Source organism: Aricia agestis, chromosome 1 (assembly GCF_905147365.1).
Source record: "Aricia agestis chromosome 1, ilAriAges1.1, whole genome shotgun sequence".
In the NCBI taxonomy this organism is placed as follows: domain Eukaryota; kingdom Metazoa; phylum Arthropoda; class Insecta; order Lepidoptera; family Lycaenidae; genus Aricia; species Aricia agestis.
The window spans coordinates 610,448-633,052 of record NC_056406.1 but is presented as its reverse complement, the minus strand read 5'-3'; the positions used below and the strand labels follow the sequence as shown (position 1 = coordinate 633,052).

The window sequence follows — 22,605 nt, the reverse complement described above, 5'->3', positions numbered from 1 at the left end:
CTATGGAAAAGAATCTGGAATATAGTAAAGGTTAATAAGGGTAAATGGTACAGTGACATAAAGAAAGATTTTTCAATCCCATGGTATTACACTGTACAGTTTGAATCAAGAAAATTCACATCAGTAATAACAAGGATGAGATTTGGACATTGCTTGGTCCCCTCCCACCTCCATAAATTAAGAATTTTAGATAATGCAAAATGCCCCAAATGCTTAGAAAATGATGCTGACCTCAAACATATAATCTTTGATTGCAAAGCACTAGGTCTGGACAGAATTTTACTCTGCTCTGAAATAGATAAAATTTGTAAAGATGAAGATATAAGTGTACCCCGCCGCCCAGAAGATTTACTGTCTAATTACAATTTCCTCAAATGTTTATACCGTTATATATGCTCAACGATGGAAAAAGTTTAAAAATAATTGTAAATAGTGCTTAGTGTGAACATTGGTGAGAGCTTGTGGTGAGAACCAACATAGAAGAAAGACATTCCTTTTTTTTAATTTTAATCTGTTGTATTTTGTATTATTATTGTATTTTTTTTGGAGCAAAGGACTCGTTTCCAGCTCCCAATAAATTAAAAAAAAAAAAACCGACAGGTGTCAACTGTCAAAAAATTTACTCCGGTAGCGGGCCGCGGGGCTGAGTAATCAGTAATTTGAATTCTGATTTGAGTAGTAATTTATTAGTTCGTTGGGCTTTTATGTTTCAAATAACATAAAACAAGCGTTGAATTTTTGTTATTCTTAAGCTTGTGTCCGTGACTGTGCTATTTCAGTTGATTGTCTCGAAAAGAAACTATTTAACATGGAAGTGACCGACGAAAATCTCGCAACGCTCGCGAATTATTTACAGCAGACATTAAACCCCGATCCCAATGTCCGAAGGCCCGGTAAGTACGGTATACGGTACGCATGTAATTTGCAAATTTGCTACAGACTCCTCCATTGGTAATATTATAACAAATAACCGGCGACTTATTCTAACCTAAAACTAAGCCAATATTGTTATGTTGGCTCCATTATGGTAATCTCTAAAATGTACTAACATTTCATGTACAAACTGCTAATAGCAAGCATACAAATTATATCTTATATGACTCTTCAAACCCATTTTCAGCTGAAAAATTTCTCGAGGGTGTGGAAGTGAATCAAAATTATGCCATACTGCTCCTGCACCTCATCGACAAGGACAATGCGGAGATGACAATCAGAGTTGCAGCGGCCATCATATTCAAAAACTATATCAAAAGAAACTGGCCAGTCGTAAGAACTTTGTTATTTTATATTCTTTATCTATCTACTTATTACATACACCAAGGCTCTCTTGCACTTAGATTATCATGTTCTCTGTCCTGTTTATTGTATTCATATAAGGGAGGGAATGATCTTTTGACAAACAATTAAGAACAGCACAAACTGAAAATAAAAGGTTATAAAATATTACACAATAATTTTATTTGTTATATTTATAAATCAGGAGGAAGACAACGAGGACCGCATACATCCATCAGACCGAGCCACCATCAAGTCCCTCATAGTCACGCTCATGCTGAAGTCTCCGGAAGCTATCCAGAGGCAATTCAGTGACGCAGTGTCTATTATTGGGAAGACTGATTTTCCCGAGAAATGGCCGGGACTTATATCTGAGATGGTGGAGAAGTTTGCTACTGGTTTGTTCTGCTATTATTCAATTTCATTAAAAATTTTTCATTCTCAATCTATCATAAAGAGTTGCCTAATATTAGTGTAATAAATATTATTAAGATAATGAAATTTTGTGTCAAAATTTAATTAAAATCATAATTAAATTTTCATACACTGACCTGTCTTTGTGTCTTTTAACTTACATACATTAAACTAAGGAGTAAACTACTGAAGCAGAAAAACAGATGGATTAATCATTAAAAGCAATATATTTTTCTATTTAACTTTATAAATGGAAAGAAATAAGTTAGTTTGACGGGGTGAATTATCATGTACCCACATAAGTTTTAACTATAACTGAAGTTTTTACTTGAGTCGTTGCTCAGGGTGTCTCCTAAAACAATACAAAATAATCATGTCTCAGAAAGGTTAATTTGATTCAATTTTAGAAAGGCCAAAAATATAAATGAGTACCTTTCACCATCATGCACAGTTTTGCCGGGAATGTGAAAGAGTGATGTTGTGTTATATTCAAAAGCATAACCTTTAAAAATGAGGTAATTTCTATAAAGTGGCTGTAAATTCAATCATTTTATTTAAAGTATTTTTCCTAATTTCAGGTGATTTTCATGTGATAAATGGTATTCTCCGCACGGCTCACTCGCTGTTCAAGCGGTACCGTTACGAGTTCAAGTCTCAGAAGCTGTGGGAGGAGATCAAGCATGTGCTGGAAAACTTTGCCAAACCTCTCACTGACCTCTTTGTGGTATGTCTTTGTTTAGTAATAATGTCTCCCAGTTCCCAGTGGACCAGACCTGACACTGAAATATATTACACTAGCTTTTGCCCGCGACTTCGTCCGCGTGGGCTTCAGTTTATAGCGCGCGATGTCAACAATATTGGTGTCAAAAGCTTTTATAAAAAAAACCTGGTACCCCTTAAATCAAAACAGCTGTGTAGTGTGTACATAATATTTCATTTTTTTAAATTAAACTTTATATTTTATGCCAAATTTTAAAGCCTATTTAGGCCCATAATTATAAAATCATATTTATATCATTGACACAGAATATATTATATTAGTAGTACCAATCATTGATAGGTTTAACTTTTAAGGTCACGTCACTGCATAGATAAGGACTAAAGTACTGATTTATTTAATAACGTAAAAAAGTAATAACAATCGAAAAAAAATCGAAACTCGAATGTAAGATGATACCACCTCTTATAGAAAGAAGTCTGGGCAAGCGTCACCGCGATGTAGGAGACGCACGGCGCCATCTATTATGAATTTTTGGAACTAACTTAATTTGAACAAATTTACGCATTTTCACCCCCTTACAGTTTTTTCCAGTAAAAAAGTAGCCAATGTCCTTTCTCAGGTTGTAAACTATCTGATTACAAAATTTCATTACAATCGGTTCGGTAGTTTTGGCGTGAAAGCGAGACAAACAGACAGACAGAGATACTTTCGCATTTATAATATTAGTATAGATTTGTATGTACAGGGTGCAATTAAACCTACCGGCCAAAAATTTTTTAGAGCTTAGGTATCATTTGGAGAGTCCACTTATCCATAATATTTTAACCCACATAAAATCGTTGCAGAACGGTCACTTCGCGACGGTGGGTAGAGCAGGGGAGGCGCGTGCCTTACGCGCCGGCGACGCGTAGTGTCCATTAAATGTGGTGTTTTTTTGGGAAACTTTCTGAAGTTATTTCTCAACATTTTATTACTGAGTGATTATAAAAGTAAAAATACGTGTATTTTTAACAAAGATATCCAAATTTGGCCAGAAGGTTTAATTGTACCCTGTATATTTAAATGTTGTAAGATTATAAACATAAAATGAAAATGACATTAATCTATCAATTAGCCTGTACTAATTGTGTACAAATATTTCCCTTCTGCCTTCCGGTATAATGATTCCGTAAAGTCTTCGATCACATTGTAAAGTCATATTATTTGTCAGCAAACAGCCATATTGTATAAACTTCAGTGTGATTTAAAATGCCATAAAATGTTTTATTAAGTCCACACAGAACTTTTAAAAAGTTACATTTATTGTAACATTCCAGGCGACACTGGATCTAACAACAAAACACGCGGACAATCCCCAAGCCCTCAAAGTGATCTACGGCAGTCTGGTGCTGATATGCAAGGTGTTCTACTCCCTCAACTACCAGGACCTGCCCGAGTTCTTCGAGGACAGCATGCAGACGTGGATGCCCAACTTGCTGAACTTACTGCAAGTCAATGTGCCTAGTCTAGAGACAGATGTGAGTATAATTTTTAATATTTTTTGCTGTATTTTCGGAATACCTATTTTAAATATGAAACACTATTTCTATATAGAAAAACTTACTTTGTCTATAAAGAAGTGTGTTGTACACAACCATAACAAATTATAGATTCGTGTGCGACGCAAATGTTCGTAACACTGCAAAACAGTTTATGCATCAGACAAAGACTTCTATTTTTTGTACTATATTTTTATTTTTTATACATATACATTATACATACTATGTTCTTAACCGATTCAGTGCGGATGACACGGAAGCCGTGTCATACATGTTTTTAACGTGTTGCGTATGACACGTGAGCCGTGTCATTTAAAAAACGATTGTATCTCCTTCAAATTACACTTTAGAAGGTCATCTTAATTTTCCACGTAGAACAAGCCTATAGGCTTCGCCTCTGAATATTCTGTGAATTGAAAAAAAAGTAGGGGCTGTCAACCTTTTTTAAAGGTGCATTCATTGCGGATAAAGGTTTATCCTATAAGACGCGGCTGCCGTGTAGGCAGCCGCGTCTTATAGGTTTTTAACGTGTGGCGTATGACACATGAGCCGTGTCATTTAGAAAGCGATTATATCTCCCTTAAATTACACTTTAGAACGTTTTACTCTGAACAAAACCGTCTTAATTTTCCACGTAAAACAAGCCTATAGGATTCGTTTCTGAATATTCTGTGAATTGAAAAAAAGTAGAGACTGTCTCCTTTTTTAGCCCGGCCGTACACTATCTGAAATTTCTGATCAGAAAAATGCGGACGCCCGCCAGAACGCACTCTGTTCATACATTTTGTTGTGAACCCCGCATACTTTTAGAATTCTGACGTGTCAAAATGTATGAGTGTCCGAATTTTTCTGATCAGAAATTCGGATAATGTGCGGCCGGGTTTTTTATTAGTAAACTTTTAAGAAAATAAAGAACTAATATTGGGGTCCATATTATTCTATATTATTTTGGACCTTAAGTTCTCGCAATTTTTTTAAAAACAATAATGTAGAAAAATACTTGCGTTGACATCAAAGTATTACTAATCCACTAACGATTTTTGTTTTAATGTAAGTTGTTTCTTTCGAAAATATTTCTAACTAACTGTTACCGCAAACTTCTTTATCCATAGGAATAAAACGTTTCCCTGCGGTCAAAAGTGGTCTTGTACCTATAAGCTTTATTACTGGAACCCTCCCCCTTTTTTGAAGTCGGTTACAAAAACTTAACAAGTAACAACGAACTTCTTTAAATTTATCTACGAACGTATAATTTACATCGGAAACCTAGATCTATTTAATATACTCATTTTTTTAAATTTGAAACCTACAAAAGGTTTGTAACATCTGAATAAAAAAATCAACTAAATAAATCAAGTTAATACACGCGTAAAAACCAAGAAAAAACAATAAACCTTTTTGATCGTGGCGGGTGACACGGTAGCCGTGTCATCTACTTCTATGGCGTATGACACGGATAACGTGTCACGAGAAGATTGTATGCCTCCACGATTGAAAGTCTTCAAAAATGTGCGCCGTATTGAATCGGTTAAGGCTATGCTAGACAAAAACCTTGCTAAAAATAAAACATTCTTATTATGAAATAGAAAATTAAAAAGAATACGTTTTCAGGACGAAGATACGCCGGGCGTGCTGGAGCAACTGCGCACGGAGGTGTGCGAGTGCGCGTCGCTGTACGCGCTCAAGTACGAGGAGGAGTTCGCGCCCTACGCGCCGCCCTTCGTCACCGCCGTGTGGCAGCTGCTGCTCAGCGCCGGCATCCAGACCAAGTACGACGCGGTGAGTTTTTTTTTAACCGACTTCCAAAAAGGAGGAGGTTATATGTTCGGCTGTGGATATATTTTTTTTAATTTGTGTATGTTCAACGATTACTCCGCCGATTTTCGAAATTTTTGTTTTGTTCAAAATCAAAATCAAAAAATCAAAATCAAAAATATTTTTATTCGGAGTAATTTTTTTACAAAAACTTTACCGGTTCGGGAACTAACCCGGCGAGAAGAACCGGCGTAAGAAACTCGCACGGGGCCATCTTTTACTAAAAAGATGGAAAATTACAATTTAAAACATATAACAGTACAACACGGTCACATTCATGTACATTACATCCCGGAATGTATATCTTTACATTATATTAACCTGACGCACCACTGGAATGTACATACAAGCATCGTAATGACGTCATCACCATGCGTCTAGTTAATTTGACTGTGTTATATAACAATATTATGACTTAGAGCTATTTACCCTAACCACCCTATTCCCAAGGTGTGTTGTCGTCGATGAAATCATTGATTTTATAATAAGCTTTAGTATACAAACATTCTTTTACTACATTTTTAATTGATAGAGAGATTTTGAACATTTTCTGGGATTCTATTGTACAGGCGTATACACTGGCCTTTAAAAGATTTGCTGGCTTTGCTAAGTCTGATCACTGGTATTTCTAATTTGTTCTTATTCCTAGTGTTAAAACAATGATTGTCGCTTTTCTTTTTGAAACTATTTAAGTTCTTTCTTACATACAGTACCTTATCCAAAACATATTGAGATGCGACGGTCAGAATATTTATTTCCTTAAACTTTTCTCTTAAGGATTCACACGATGACATCTTATAAATAGAACGTATGGCTCGCTTCTGCAGCACGAATATTGAATTAATGTCCGCTGCATTTCCCCATACAAGGATTCCATAGGACATAATGCTGTGGAAGTAACTAAAGTAAACAAGTCGCGCTGTTTCTACATCAGTTATTTCACTGATTTTTTAACAGCATATGCTGCAGAACTGAGCCTATCCGCCAGATTTGCAATATGCGAACCCTGTAATTTACTGTCTAAAGTTATACCTAGGAAAACAGTGGTGTCCACTAATTTCATTTTCTCATCATTTAATAGTACATTGGTTTGTAGTTGTCTAACATTTGGCAAACTGAACTTTAAACATTTCGTTTTGTTAGAATTTAATAGTAAATTATTAGCATTAAACCATTGTACTATTTTTGAGAGAGCACTATTTACCTCGTCGTAATTATATTGTTGTCGCTTCACATTAAAAATTAGTGAAGTGTCATCAGCAAAAAGCACTCATCATGCTTATCTTTAACTAGATAAGGTAGGTCATTTATGTAAATGAGAAAAAGAAAGGGACCTAAAATAGATCCTTGTGGAACACCTAGCTTTATTTTACTACCATTAGACCTTTTAGAATTAACTTCAACTCTTTGCGTTCTACTTGCAAGGTAAGAACTTAACAGTTTTAGGGCTGTGACCCTTATACCATAATGATACAATTTTCTGATTAATGTAGCATGCTCAACGCAATCAAATGCTTTGGATAGGTCGCAGAAGATGCCAAGTGCATCCTGCGACCCCTCCCAAGCGTCAAATATACTACATAGAAGACTGATGCCTGCATCTGTAGTGGACCTACCTATTACATTACCTAATTATTACAGTTAAAGTGAACTAGTAATTGATTTAGAATTAAAATAGATATTGGTCTGTAGTTAGCTGGGTCAGACTTAGTCCCAGCTTTGAAGAGAGGCATCACCTTGCTATGCTTCATTAGTTCAGAGAACACACCATTTTTAATACAATTATTAAAGATTAGAGCTAAGTGCGGGGCAATGATGTCAATTATTGATTTAATAACTCTTGTGGACATACCCCAGAGATCAGTTGTACTTTTAACATTTAGCGATTTGAAAGTCTTAATAATATCCCTGGAGTCGATTTCTTTAAAAATAAAATTGACATCACATTCCTTGACATTTTCTTTGAGTAACCTTTCCGCAACTTCAGGTGAGGAATTTAAGTCTTTTGTAGTTGAGATCGGAATGTCAGCAAAAAACTTCTCAAAAACTGTCGCAACCTCAAGGTCAGAGTTGACCTTTTTATCATCAATATAAAGTTCAAGTTTAGAGTTACGACAGTTGACTCTTCCAGTCTCATCTGCAATAACTTTCCAGGTGGTTTTTACTTTATTTTTAGAGTTCTTTATTTTTTCTTTTATGTGGAGGGCCTTCGCTGCTTGACAGACTTTTCTAAAAATGTTTGAATATTTCTTCACGTACGTTTTAAAGGATTCACTAGTATTCATTGTTTTTTCATCGTATAACTCATACAGTCTTTGCCTACTTACAATAATACCTGGAGTTGCCCAATTTCTGAAATTATTTTTATTATTATTTAAACTAACCGTTTTAGAAGTAAACACAGACTTAAATTCATTTCTTACTACTTTAAACATTGTATTAAAAGCTTCATCTGGATTATTTGACATATCTAAGCGCTGAAGACTTGAAACAAGTTTACTTCTAAATTTCTCAATACGTTTTGTATTTACAGGAATAAACTCAATCTTTTCTTCAGTATTATAATCACATTTAATGTCAAAAGAAGCTAACTGTCCACGATGATCAGAACTCAGAGCATTAATTATTTCTTTTTTACAGGGAGTAACATTTGTGAAAATATTGTCAATGCAAGTGGCAGTTGTTTCGCAAACTCTAGTTGGTTCATTAAATAAATTAATTAGGTTAAACTATTTTAATAAGGATGTGAATCTAATTGTGGTGGAGCTTAAGTCTAACAAATTAATATTGAAATCACCACATACAATAATCTTTTTTTTAGATGCACATACTTTATTTAAAACTTGTTCCATTATTTCTTCAAAAGAGTCATATAGACCTGATGGAGGCCTGTATACACTTACAATAATAAGGTGGCTCAACTCAATACAGGCCACTTCGATTATTCGTTCAGAAGAGAATTTCACAATATCTTTTCGTTCTTTAAACTTTAGCTTTTTAAGAATTAATATTAGAGAGCCACCTCTAATAGCATTTTATCTGCTGAACGAACTTGCTAACTGGTGGTTACAAAAGTTAAATATTAATTCGCAATTTCTAAGCCAGTGCTCTGTAATACACATAATATCTATGTTATATTCATTTAAAAACAGTTCGATATCTAATTCTTTTCCCATCATCCCTTGCAAGTTCTGGTGTACAAGGTTAATATTAAAATTACAGTTACTTCTTTTATTTTTGGTAGTTTCCCGGTGGTGGGCACGTATATTATTTATATTTCTTAATACATTGCTAGAGTGAGCCTCTGTTGTCTTAGTAACTAATTTAAATCATTTGGAACATATTCCAAACTGTTATCTGTACAGTTGTTTAAAAAAGTTGAATGCTCAATAAAAGCATTGGATGGATTAGCCAATTTGTTGGCTTGTTTTAGAACTAAAAAATGAAATAGCCATCTGGCTATATGTCTGGTATAACAATGTGATAAGTAAAACTTATCATATGTTAGATTATTAAACCTAAAATTTAAAATATTATTAATATAAATTTGTGGGATATTGTTACTTAAAAGTATACAATTTTGGTTGGTGGCACTACAAAGTAGGCTGTTCAGCTTATATCTTATATGATTTTCTTTAATCTCGTGTGGCAGTTTTTTACTTGTCTCTTTAATATAAGGAAAGGTAAACAAAATAATTTTTCTAATATTTTCTTTATTACTTAAAGTGTCTATATAATCCAACATTTGTTTTTTGTTTAACTTTCCTCTTCTCCCGATTAATATAATTAAAATTGAGTTGGGGCAAAAAGTAGAATTAATTGCCCGGCTAATTATTTGAGGTTTCACTCCAATTTGGTCCCATTTGCACTAAGGTTCTATGAGGTTTCACTCCAATTTGGTCCCATTTTCACAAAAGTGGTGACCTGATGATGAGAACCATGAGTAATCGAGGGAACTCCTCGAAATTTATATGGAAATATAATACGGTGATTTTGGTTTTATGAGAAGCATCTTAAGCATATGCTACCAAAACGCAAGATTTTGCACCGAGATAGTTCCGAAGATACTAAGAGAACTCCGGATACCTTATAGATACAAGTTTGGGGGTTTCGGCGTTGTTTTAAGAACTGAAAGCATATGCTACTATGCAAATTACATTCATCATCATCACACACCATACACACCACAACAGGGTCACCAATGTCACAAAAATTGAACATAACAAATTCAACCTTAACTCCAGAGTGTAAGGCACACATTTGACATTACTTCTGAGAAGTAAGTTGCTTCGATAATATTTTTAAATGTAATTATTGTACTTGTACTATTATCTATTCTGTGGTATTGTTTAAAATTATCTGCAGCGGATATTATATTTTGTATGTGTGACTGTTAACAAATTGTAATAATACGTAGAATAATATGCAGGTGTGTTATTCTACGTAAGTATAGTACCGTACGCGATGGTTTACTAGGTAAGTAACTAAAAAGAGTGAAATTTTTATTTTTAACAAAAAATTAAAACCGACTTCCAAGGTACCAGATATAGCTGAGTCTTCAGTCTGCCAGAATATTTGAAACTTTTGGAACTGGCACCGACTTCAAAATGATGAAGATTGAGTACAGAAATAGTTGATTTTCAGCCGAATTCGGAAAAATGCACTATTAGATAGGAAAAATTATTTAATACTTTATAATTCATATTATAAGGATGTTATTATTGTTTTACCTTGGAAGTCGGTTTTAATTTTTTGTTAAAAATAATAATCAATAGTTTGAGTCATCTATAGGCTTTTCGCCCGTATCCTGTTTCTGTCGCTTTTGTAATTTTGCTCGCGTACGAAAGTTTATAGTTTACATCTTAATCTAACGACGCGGTGAGTTACAAAAGGACCTAGCGATCTTCGTTATTCTGTTGTTATGACTGACATACATTAAAACGAATTCTAAAAGATATTAAGATTATGACTTTTAGCGTCTTCGTCTTTTGGCGTATGCCACCCTGTTTTAGGAGTTCCCAACGTCAGGGTAGAGATACTTACAATCACTTTGAGAAATTTTACATTCTCGCCCTCTCATCAAAGTCATTGAAGAGCAGGATATGGGCGAATAGCCCATAGACAGCCTCAAATCATAGGATAAAAGTTATCGAAGTGGCAAGAGATCTCTGTAGAGCAGTAGTTCTTAACCGGTGGTCCGCAGACCCAGGGCCGTAGCTAGGGGGGGGCATAGTGGGGCAATGCCCTACCTTAAAATCACAATGCCCTACCTTAAAAATACCAATAATCGGCCAAGTGCGAGTCGGACCCGCGCACGAAGTGTTATGCTGCCAGTTGCCACACGCCCAACCATTGGGCCACAGAAGTCGTCGATAATAATTCTTTGTTCTGTGTATAGATGGCATTTGAATCACGATTACATGAAGCGATGCGTCCATTTAATTATAATCTTAATGAAAAAAAAAAGATGTAGTACTGCAGTGTGCGAGTCCACGTTTTCAACTTTAACTGCAATTAATAGGCCTCAAAGACTGTCAATGGGTCACGAAAGAATGGCTGGTATGGTATTTCTGGCCTTTGAAAAAAAAAAGAACAAAAAAAGTTGATCTGAACGAAGTTCTTCGCATTTTTAATACCTAATATGGCGAATCGTAGAATTCAGCTGTTTTAAATATTTTATGTTATTTTATTATTAATTATTATTTTAATAAGTTTGCAGAAAAAATTATAATCTAAATATATTTTTAGTCGTATCTATTGACTCGTATCACCCAACCCAACAATTAATTATTATTTCCTCACTCTCACTCACACGTGGATCGCTACATCCAGAAGTTTAACCATATTGTTCGCTTGTTCTTCGTAATTGAGGATTTAATAATATGTAGTTCTTAGATATAGTGCTCATGCTTTGTCACATAATTTTTTTAAGTATCTAAGAATAACTATTGAATGAATTGAATACATCATTGACCTAGAGATAAATCAAAACAACAAATACTAAAAACAAAATAAAATCAATATTTAAGGATTCGTGTTTTTTGGCCTTTTTTGCTGCATATTGATATTAATGGCAACAGTAGGCACTGGACATTTTTGCGAAATCACTTAATTAATTAATAATACAATTAAAATAACATATATATTTAAAGGGGGCTCAATTACAAAAAACACAATTTTGGCCTATTTTTTATCTATAACGGTACGAAACCCTTCGTGCACGAATCCGACTCGCACTTGACCGATTTTTTTTTTTTGCTTCCGCCCTACCTGTAACCGACGCTGCCCTACCTCAAATTTGACTCTAGCTACAGCCCTGCGCAGACCACTGGGGTCCCTGAAACACCGCGTGGTCCGCGAAGCCATCCTAATAATGCTCTAGAATTTAGAAGTTAGTAAAGAGTACGAAGTCACAAAAATCACATTAAATTTTAAATCTCTAACTTTTAGATTTTTGCCAAATGAAAAATGAGCGCTAATTTTATAATTCTTCACAGTTGTGCTTGTTATCTTTATCAAACCACCCTTAATTTAGGTAAACCAACAGGGTGGTCCCAGGTTAGATGGTCCCTCATGACTAAAAGGTTTAGAACCACTGCCGTAGAGAATACGCTTAATGAGGGACGATATACGGTTCGCAGCTGGTGTCGAACGCGCTGACGTTCCTGGCGAAGGTGGCGGAGAAGAACTCGTACAAGGGGCTGTTCGAGGATCCCGCCACGCTCAGCGGCATCTGCGAGAAGGTCGTCATACCCAACCTGCAGTTCCGAGGTAAAACATACGTTATAACGCGCCTATGAAAATTCTAATATTAACATTCAAATTAGTTAATTATTGATACCACATACATCAAAATCTGATCGGGTTGTTAGTAAGCACTAAAGTGAAAACTGACTGCCCAAATCTTAAACTTTGTCTACCTTTTATGTTAAACTACTACACATTTTTATTTCTCTAAGTTTATTTCGCTTCAAATACACCGTGTAATATCGTAGAGTCCGACATGGAGGTGTTCACGGACAACCCGGAGGAGTGGGTGCGGCGCGACATCGAGGGCTCGGACGTGGACACGCGCCGCCGCGCCGCCTGCGACCTCGTGCGCACCCTCGCCGTCCACTACGAGGAGAAGATCATGAGCATCTTCGGACAGTATGTCGAGGTATGTGTAATTAACTCCTAGATATACAATATACTGTCGTCGTCAAATAAAACACTGGCAATATGTAGAACCGGTTTGACCTACGAAAGCTATAGTTTACATCTTAATCTAACACACCCTTGACATCTTAACGTCTTTAGATAGGCAACGAATCATCTTATGTTCTCTTTGTTTGAAGCGTTACGCAACTATGTAGTATGTTAATTTAACGCTCTATATCATGTCCGCAGGCTATGCTGAGCAAGTACTCCGAGAGCGGCGGCAGCGCGTGGGTGGGCAAGGACACGGCGCTGTACCTGGTGACGTCGCTGGCGGCGCGCGGCGGCACGCAGGCGGCCGGCGTGACGCGCGCCTCCCCGCTGGTCGACCTCGCCGCCATCGCCGCCGCGCACGTGCTGCCCGAGCTGCGCCGCCCCGACGGTGCGTAGTGTGACTATAACAACTGATGAGATTAAAGCAAGAAGTTGAGAAAAAGCGGCCGGAATTAATCAACAAAAGGGGTGTGGTTTTTCACTATGATAACGCCAGACCTCACACATCTTTAGCCACACAGGAAAAATTACGGGAGTTTGGCTGTATAGTCCTGACCTTGCACCTTCATATTTCCACCTGTTTCGGTCGCTACAAAATGGGCATTGTCCAAAAAAGAATCACATGTACTTTTTATTAATATATTTTTTATGTTGAAATAGGGTATTTTAAGAATATGAATTGAATATTTTTTAAATTCGTTGGCTAGTTTATTTTTAAATATTTTTTAAAGTTTTCGGATCTATAACGTCATCATCGGCGGCCAATATGAATACATAAAAAAGAGCATTGTTAAATATCAACAAGGTGTTAAATGTCATAAGAAATACTGACCTCCAAACCCTAGGTCTCCTCGTGTTTATTTATATTTGTTTAGTAAAATAAAAAAAATCCTATCAATCGTATATTTTACTAGCGACCCGCCCCGGCTTCGCACGGGTATAAAATATATTATAGCCAATGTCACTGAAAAAATTATTAAAAATTATTAAAAAAAAATATTCAGTGGTTTTGATTTCAATAAATAATTTATATTCATTACTACCCGTGGCCCGCATTGGTCGGTACTGCCGCAAAAGCGACTACGTCCCGAAATTTTTAAATCTCTAATATCTTCTAAAATATTCATTTAAAATCATAATATCATGCTGTAGAGGGCCATAATCAATAATGTATTTAAAGTATTTAATTTAATAAGGATTATTGCCGTATTGGTTAAAATCGCTTCGAAAATTAGCCATTATTTGAAGTTAAAAGTAAATGGCAAAAAAATGTTATTGTGGGATATCCATAAGGCATAAGAGATATACATTATACTTATACCATCGCCGAGTTTTCTGAAGACCTTTTCAATGTGTACAATACTTGGTGATACCCCTCCCGCGAGCGCACCCCCGCATTGGTAGCGCCCACTTCGAAACGGGCGTAAATCGCAATATTTTAATTTCGCCATAACTTCTAAACCAAACGTCCAATAATAATCATTCAAACAACAAATATAATCTACATAAACTGTACTTAGTGATGAAATAATTTATTTCGATAAGGATTATTAGCATGAGTAAAATAAATGCGTTTAAATGTAGTCCAAAAAAAATTAAGATTTTTAGATAAAAACGTGGTTGTTGTGCCTAACTTGACAAGGATAGGTATAGTGCGTCGCGGACATTTTTGTAGATATTTATAAGATCTACATTTCTTAGAATATTGTATAGTTATATCTTTTATAGTTTAGGCAGCGTACGCAAAATAAGTAAATTTTCTGGTTGTTTCCGAAAAACTGAAATATCTTACGGAACCCTATATTTTCGAAAATAAAACAGTAGCCTATGTTACTCGCAAATAATGTAGCTTTCGAATGGTGAAAGAATTTTTAAAATCGGTCCAGTAGTTTTTGAGCCTATTCGTTACAATTAAACAAACAAACAAAGTTTACCTCTTTATAATATTGTTACGGACACACAGAGCCATCTAGCGACAAACTAGCGAAACTGATCAGGGGACACACTACACATAAATCCCCTACTCGAAACTAGATGGCGCTAGGTGGTACATGCTCGAGCATCCTAGAAAGTTCCCATACTTGTTTACTTCTTTACGTGAATCGGGAACTTTCTGGAATTCGTCTCGCCATATAAAAAGCCGCAGGTAGACGGTCCGGTAATTCAGTTCGAACCATCGTCAAGGCGATTTCGGTGTGAAGACAAGTGATCAATAGTGAGTGAACCAGTAAACCCTGCGACTTGGCTACGACCTAGGACAGTGATAGTGCTTAGTGATTAGACCTAGTGATTAGTGTTTAGACTTAGTGCTAAGTGTTGTGACCTAGTGTGTGCTTGCGTGACCTAGACTTAGTGAATAAAGTCTTCAAGAGAGTCACCAGGTCTTTCTCTCCAAATCTTCGAACCCTAGCACGTAACAATATTAGTATAGATAGTGGCTGGTTCCTCAAACGCAAGTTCTCTTATTTATGTGAAAGCTGATTCGAGAAACTTACCAAAAGTTCAAAACGTAATGTGGTCGAGTTTATTGCTAATTTAACGTTATGCCTATCAGTGATGACGTCATTGAAGGTCAAACTAAAGTTAAATATATTTTTTTAGTTTATATACAGAATAGCGATCACTGACCTTATTCCTCGAAATGTTTTTATAATGGGCACAATTAAAAAAATGGACAATCCCAAATCCTTAGGCAGTGTCGGGTTGATATCACAAGAAGACTACCTTTAAAACCACTTGTCGCAGTTTGTTCATCAGAAGCCCCGACATTTTTGTAGCAATGGGATCAACAAGATGGCAAAAAGTTATCGAAAAACCTTTTGAAGTTTTATATAAAATGCGAAAAAACTTTTGCCCCAACCTAATACTTTTATTACAAGCGTTTGCTAGTGTTGGGTGTAAACTGTTGGGTGTGACTTACATTTAAGACCTTTTGTAATGCTCTAGGAATGAAAATGAGATGAGTTAAATAACATTACAGTGAACGAGCTGCCGGTGCTGAAGGCGGACGCGATGAAGTATCTCATGACGTTCCGCTCGCTGCTCGCCGCCGACGTGCTCGACCCCGCCTTCCCGCTGCTGGTGAGATCTTGATGATCTTTATTTTATTTTATTTAGGTTACAAACAGCCATTATATGAATATTTTAATACAAAGTTAAAACACGAGCCTAAAGAGCCGTATAGTAAAGTATTAGGTTTTTTAATTTTCTTCATGAAATCAATTATCTACTCTATTTTATATTTCTACGTAGAGACAAAAATAGTTTTATGTGTGCATGCGTGTGTACTCTTTATTTAAAAAAAAACATTCGTTTGTCAGATAACGCACGTGGGCGGGCGCGGCGTGGTGCGGACGTACGCGGCGTGCACGCTGGAGAAGCTGATAGCGGGCGGGCACGCGGGCGGGGCGGTGCGCGAGCACGCCGCGCCCCTCCTCACCGCGCTGTTCGCCGCGCTCGCCGACACACACGACCCCAGTGAGCACAACGAGTACATCATGAAAGGTACCTAATACCTATCCTAATATAGTCGAGATTTTAATAAAAAGTTCAGTTAAATAAAAATTCCGAGACGTTCAAGTTGTTTAGGTAAATAATTAAAAAATAACTAGGCCTTTACATCCGTTATGGATGATTTATACAGTATTTTTCAGAGCGAAGTAACCACTCCTCAAATACTGTAGTGCCTGGGACAAGATTTAAATGTCCGTATGGTTGCCCAAGCACATACGGCATTTTCGCAACATAGGCTTAATCCAGAGGAAAGAACTAGTCAATACGTCTGGGACCAACCATGTGCGGGTTTCCTCACGATGTTTTCCTTCACCGTATCGAGCGTCCGTATTATGTACTTGAGATCAGAAAATGTCTCATAGGTACACGCCTCCACTCGGGTTCGAACCTGCACCCCTCAAAGAGTGCGAAACAAAGGTGTAGACCCATTAGGCCACGGACGCTCTAAATAATTAGTATAATAATACTAATTATTTAGAGTTAGTATAATAATAGTAAATAATTGATATTTTAAAAACTAAAACACGTTTTTAGCACGCACTAAGCTAATACGCTGTCTTGGATATACGCCATGTTGGATTTAAGTCGGGACTATTTTTTTCGTATTCCTGACAGCAAAGCCTTTTATTTGATACCTATATCAAGGGGGTGCATTTTAAATAGCCTTTCCGCCATCTTGGGGAGGCCCCCATATTGGATTTGTAATGACGTTTCTTAGCTAGTCATTTATTGTCATCAGAAGTCAGAGCCTGTGCAAAATTTCATTCCAATCGAAGACCGGGAAGTAGGTCAAAATAAATTCCAAGATTTTCTTACATGCCTACATAGTTACAAGTGAAGTTAATAAAAGTGTGTTAAAAAGAGACATTAACTGTTTATTCTTAGTTGGACTATTTATGTATTTTTAATCATAATCATAATTTTATTTGCTAGAATATGGTAACAAATTGATCTTAGCATTAAATATTAGAGAACACATTCTGCTAAAAGCATGCAAATTTTTTCTTTCCAACTTCAGCACTGTGTTTACTTTTTTATCTTTTGTAAACTAGTGTGGTATAATGCTCGTATTTTGTTGAATAAATGATAAGTTAATAATTTAATCATTACATGAAATTTGAGCCACTCAAAAAACTGCAGGCCTACAAAGTGGCTTACGTGTCATGCTGTTGGCATTGCAAGGTTTCAAAATACAGCTGGAAAATGTAATATAATCGAATGTGACGCATTCGCAGCGATCCTGCGCACGTTGTCGACGCTGCGCGACGCGGCGCTGCCGTACCTGGGCGCGGCGCTGCCGCAGCTGGCGTCGCTGCTGGCCGCCGTCGCCAAGAACCCCTGCAAGCCGCACTTCAACCACTACCTGTTCGAGACCCTGTCGCTCTCCATATCGTGAGTGCCACTGACACTGATCTATACTAATATTATAAATGCGAAAGGCTGTCTGTCTGTCTCGCTTTCACGCCAAAACTACCGAACTGATTGTAATGAAATTTTGTATACAGATAGTCTGAAGCCTGAGAAAGAACATAGGCTACTTTTTTACTGGAAAAAAGGGTTGTAATGGGGTGAAGATGCGTAAATTTGTTCAAATTTAGTTGGTTCCAAAAATTCATAATAGATGGCGCCGTGCGTCTCCTACATCGCGTTGACGCTTGCTCAAAAGTCTTTCTATAAGAGGTGGTATCATCTTACATTTAGGTTTCGATTTTTTCGATTGTTATTTTTATACTACGTTACAGGGGCGTCTTTCCCTTAGGTGCAATGTGTGCGGTGCACACGGGCGCCGCTCGCACTCGGCACGCGCCCACGCTTTATTGACCAACGTAAAAAGAACTCCAGTGTGCAAACATTTTTGTGTAATATCCGAAGCTCTTCTTATATATTTTGTAGAATTACAGTAAAGCAAGGCGCGCCATGAGCGGCTCGGCTTTTGCAATATAAATATTATAATCTTTATTTTTCAACGTGAAATGAACCCTAAAACACATAAATGAAGATTATATTATTTGGTGTAATAGTGAGTGTCCTATCGCTCACTTTTTCAAAATAGGGAGGATTTGGATTTAGAATTTTAGATACAAAAAAGCACAGTGTTGCGGAGCGGATGTGGAGAAGTTAGAGCTCTTCAATGAAATCGAATTAATACCGATGTTGTGATGATGTGATGTTTAATAAGTATAGAACATGAAATTTAAAGTAAATTTGTAGTACTTAAGAGATATAAAATTTACGTTTTGGGGTTAGGCTTGTCAATCATGACTCAAGAGCAGATCATGGTCAAAACCGAAAAAAACTTCAATCTACAAACAAATAACAATAGACTTTGTTATCTATTTTATATTGGAGAAATTTGACAGTACCTATGTGGTAACTTGATGTGCTGTTATAGTTCGTCTGGTGGAACGAAAGAAGCCACCGCTTAGAGTCCTCGCCCTTAAGCCGCCGGACAAACTGTACTTTTACTTTGTACCCACTTCATTTAGACCGCGCGTGCGCTTGTTAGGGGCGCTAGGGTAATGTTTGCACACGGGTGCTACATGGGCTAGAGACGGCCCTGCTACGTTATTAAATAACTCAGTATTTTATCTATGCAGTGACGTAACCTTAAACCTATCAATGATAAATAGTATATGGGTAAAATTGTGTAATTGGGGGGCTAAATAAGCTTAAAAATTTGGCATAAAATGTAAACTTTAATTTAAAAAAATGAAATATTATGTGCACACTGCACAGCTGTTTTGATTTAAGGGGTACCAGGGTTTTTTTTTATAAAAGCTTTTGACACCAATTTTGTTGACATCGAGCGCTATAAACTGAAGTCCACGCGGACGAAGTCGCGGGCACCAGCTAGTATATTATAATATATCATACAACATTTTTATCTGTATTAAAAGACACAAACTAGCTTTTTCTAATAGTATGACGGATAATGTGTAATAGTTTATTTGATGTTCAAAATAAGCTAGGTGTCTCACCAGTGTCTGTTAAACCTTGTATCCTAATCTTACCAGGCGTATCCATCTTTTGCTAATATGACCAATGTTGGCAATTTGCTGGCCAATACTTTTTTATTTACCTGTTTAAACCTATAATGTCGTAAATATCAATTTATTTACCGGGTACTTTCTTTTTATAGGTTGGTGGTGAAATCGAACCCCGCGGCGGTGACGGCGTTCGAGGACGCGCTGTTCCCCATCTTCCAGGAGATTCTCCAGAACGACGTGCAAGGTATAGACTATAGACGATTCACCACTTATCATAATATTTAAAAAACTAAAACTACAATACGATCGTGTGCTCTGTTAAAATAATGTATTTACTTTTTCGTACAATTTATTTATCTTATCGTTGTGCACGGTGCGGCAGAGTTCATGCCGTACGTGTTCCAGATGCTTTCGCTGCTGCTGGAGCTGCGGGGGAGCGGGGGCGGTGGCGGGGGCGGGGCGGAGGCGGCAGGCGGGGCGGACGCGTACGCGGCGCTGCTGCCGTGCGTCGTCGCGCCGGCGCTGTGGGAGCGCACCGCCAACGTGCGGGCGCTCGTGCGCCTACTGTGCGCGTTCGTCGCCGCGCGCCCGCAGCTCGTACTCGACGGCAAATTGGTCAGTTAACAAAAATATCTTAAAAACAATTTTTATTTATAATGACATAATAGTAAACTAAACTAAACTTTGTAAGGAAAAATTTTTGTGACAAAGGATTTCTGTGTTTTCAGAACGCATTCCTGGGCGTATTCCAAAAGCTGATCGCGTCCAAAACGAACGACCACGAGGGCTTCTATCTCATCCAAACCATGCTCTTCAAGTTTGGAGAGTGAGTATACTCCGCACGACGTTAACGCTTTTTGATCGAACATTTAAAATGTCATGTTCATTTGTTTTTAAAAACTGCGTCGTTCGCAGGTCGGTGATGCAGCCGTACGAGAAGCAGATCATGACGCTGCTGTTCCAGCGGTTATCGTCGTCGAAGACCACCAAGTACGTGCGCGGCCTCATCGCCTTCCTGGGGTTCTACGCGGCGACGGCGGGGGCGGACCGGCTGGTGCAGCTCGTGGACTCCGTGCAAGCCGGCATGTTCGCCATGTACGTAGAGCGCGTGCTGCTGCCCGAGCTGCAGAAGGTGAGCGGCGCGCTGGAGCGCAAGGCGGCGGCCGTGGGCTGCGTGCGCCTGCTGTGCTGCGACGCCGCGCGCTCCGGCCGCCTCGCCGAGCTGTGGACGCCGCTACTGCGCGCGCTAATCGCGCTGTTCGAGCTGCCGCCTGACGAGAGCACGCTGCCCGACGACCACTTCGTGGAGGTGGACGACGCGCCCGGCTACCAGGCGCAGTACGCGGCGCTGGCGTGCGCGCGCGGCGCGACCGCCGACCCCCTGGCGGCCGCGCCTGACCCGCGCCGCTACCTGGCGGAGAGCCTGGCCGCGCTGTGCCGCGAGGTGCCAGGCGTCGTGCCCGCACGCGTCGCCGCGCTCGACGAGCCGCACCGCGCCGCGCTGCAGGGCTACCTCGCCGCCGCCGGCGTGCAGCTGTGCTGATGCCGCGCCGACTTCCACGCCGCGTCTGATAGAGATCGATCGATCCCGGAAGTTGCCGTGTGACGTGCGGCTCGCCGGGCCGAGAGCAGCCTGTACGTCGAACGTTATTCTCGTTGTTAAAGTGATTGTTACGAATTCGTCGACGCCGAGCGTCAATTTTCCCAGGATGTTAAGTTTGTGATATAGCGTGTCGTGGGCCGTGGCTCGTGCCGGCGCCGCCCGCCGCCCGCCGCCCGCTTGTGACTGAGGAGTGTAGTGATTGGGATGTGTATACGCGTCTAGTGTAAGTCAAAGTGTGTGGAAGATGTGTAATGTATGACAATGGACTTGTATTTTGAAGTAATTGTAACGTTCAATGTTAATATTTTTCAGAACTTATGATAACTAATGGAAGTGGTTGAACTGAGACATGTTTGTAATTTGAATGAATTGATGTATGACTTGTATGATATGAGTAGGTGGTCATTTGTAAAATGCTAATAAACTCTTATTTTACACTAGTTTTTTAACTTTTTTTTAAATTGTCTCATTATAATTAATTATTATTATAATATATCATTGGCCTATTAAAAGATTTATTTAATATTCTCCATCCATACTTCCATACTAGATTTTGCTGAAATTTGGCATGGAGATACTTTGAGTCCCGGGAAAGGATATAGGATACTTTTTATCCAGTAAAAATGTACGGTTCCCCAGCGATAAACGATTTTTGGCGCAACGGAGTTGCGGGCATCATCTAGTAAAAAAGTCTGTAAATATGTGTATATTGGCACCCTAAATATTGTCTCAAAACCTACATATGGTAGGGTGTGCGCAACTATTAAATTTCAAGGTCAAAAGGTCACAAAAATCGGTTTTTTGCACTTTTTTTTGTAAATATTTCATTTCCTATTTATATTTACTACCATAATGTAGAATTCAAAATTCTCTACAACTTTTGTTAAAAAAGAAATTTTATACGGTGAACCGTTTCCGATAAAGAGGGCGCGCGGTCACAGTATCACCGGTGTCCTATCCTTTAATGTCGCGAATCGTGATGTATGGCATATTTTGTCAATAAATTTGCTCTCAAATTTCTTCTTTCTCTCACGGTTGTAAAATGGCAGCCATTTAAGTTTTTATCGGGCTTTCACACTAAATCTGACCAATACTTTTAGGGTGCCAATATACAAATATTTACAGACTTACAGATGGGTATCTCGAATTCCGAGGTTCACACCCAATTAAGGGTTAAGCCTAAGTTGACTGGACCACTTATATAGACGTTCTTTGACTACTTTTTTAATTTATAAATGAAAAGATTTTGAACGTTTAATGGAATTTTATTGTAAAGGCGTATAATATTTTACCAAGTCTGATCACTGGCAAAATCTTGTGATTATTTCTAGTGTTCCTACAGTGTTAAACATTTTTCCTAACTTAGTAAAGAAATTAGCTGCAGTTAGAATCCCAATTTCTTTAAAATCTCTCAGATATATATTCTAAAGCAGACATTTTATAAATAGAACATAACATACTCAACAAGAAATAACTCTTATAAGGTCACAGTGACAATAAATCTGTAAGAGTCATCAGTCGGGTGCAGGTTCAAATAAAATACAGTAA

The 22,605-nt window shown here is 38.0% G+C and overlaps 1 protein-coding gene across 2 annotated transcripts; it reads left to right on the top strand.

The window, feature by feature from the left end:
* The first annotated feature begins 647 nt into the window (after positions 1–647).
* LOC121730504 (exportin-2) lies at positions 648–21,497 on the top strand. Of its 2 annotated transcripts, none has more exons than XM_042119574.1 (17): positions 648–654; positions 780–893; positions 1,121–1,266; positions 1,481–1,673; positions 2,268–2,413; positions 3,727–3,927; positions 5,560–5,727; positions 12,405–12,534; positions 12,759–12,922; positions 13,153–13,342; positions 15,935–16,035; positions 16,275–16,458; positions 17,703–17,859; positions 19,607–19,698; positions 19,837–20,069; positions 20,183–20,280; positions 20,370–21,497. In XM_042119574.1, the coding sequence occupies exons 2-17, from the start codon at positions 809–811 to the stop codon at positions 20,995–20,997; spliced, it is 2,916 nt and encodes a 971-aa protein (XP_041975508.1). In that variant the 5' UTR covers positions 648–654; positions 780–808; the 3' UTR covers positions 20,998–21,497. The 2 variants fall into 2 exon arrangements, with proteins under 2 accessions (XP_041975508.1, XP_041975515.1); XM_042119581.1 differs by lacking the exon at positions 648–654 and adding an exon at positions 675–689.
* Positions 21,498–22,605: the final 1,108 nt, after the last annotated feature.

What these genes read in the sequence shown, in the direction of transcription:
- LOC121730504 (XM_042119574.1), top strand. Translation starts at nt 809, where the DNA reads ATGGAAGTGACCGACGAAAATCTCGCAACGCTCGCGAATTATTTACAG. An exon ending in TCCCAATGTCCGAAGGCCCG is followed by an intron (nt 894 to 1,120) that starts GTAAGTACGGTA and finishes ACCCATTTTCAG; the next exon opens with CTGAAAAATTTCTCGAGGGT. An exon ending in TGCCTAGTCTAGAGACAGAT is followed by an intron (nt 3,928 to 5,559) that starts GTGAGTATAATT and finishes ATACGTTTTCAG; the next exon opens with GACGAAGATACGCCGGGCGT.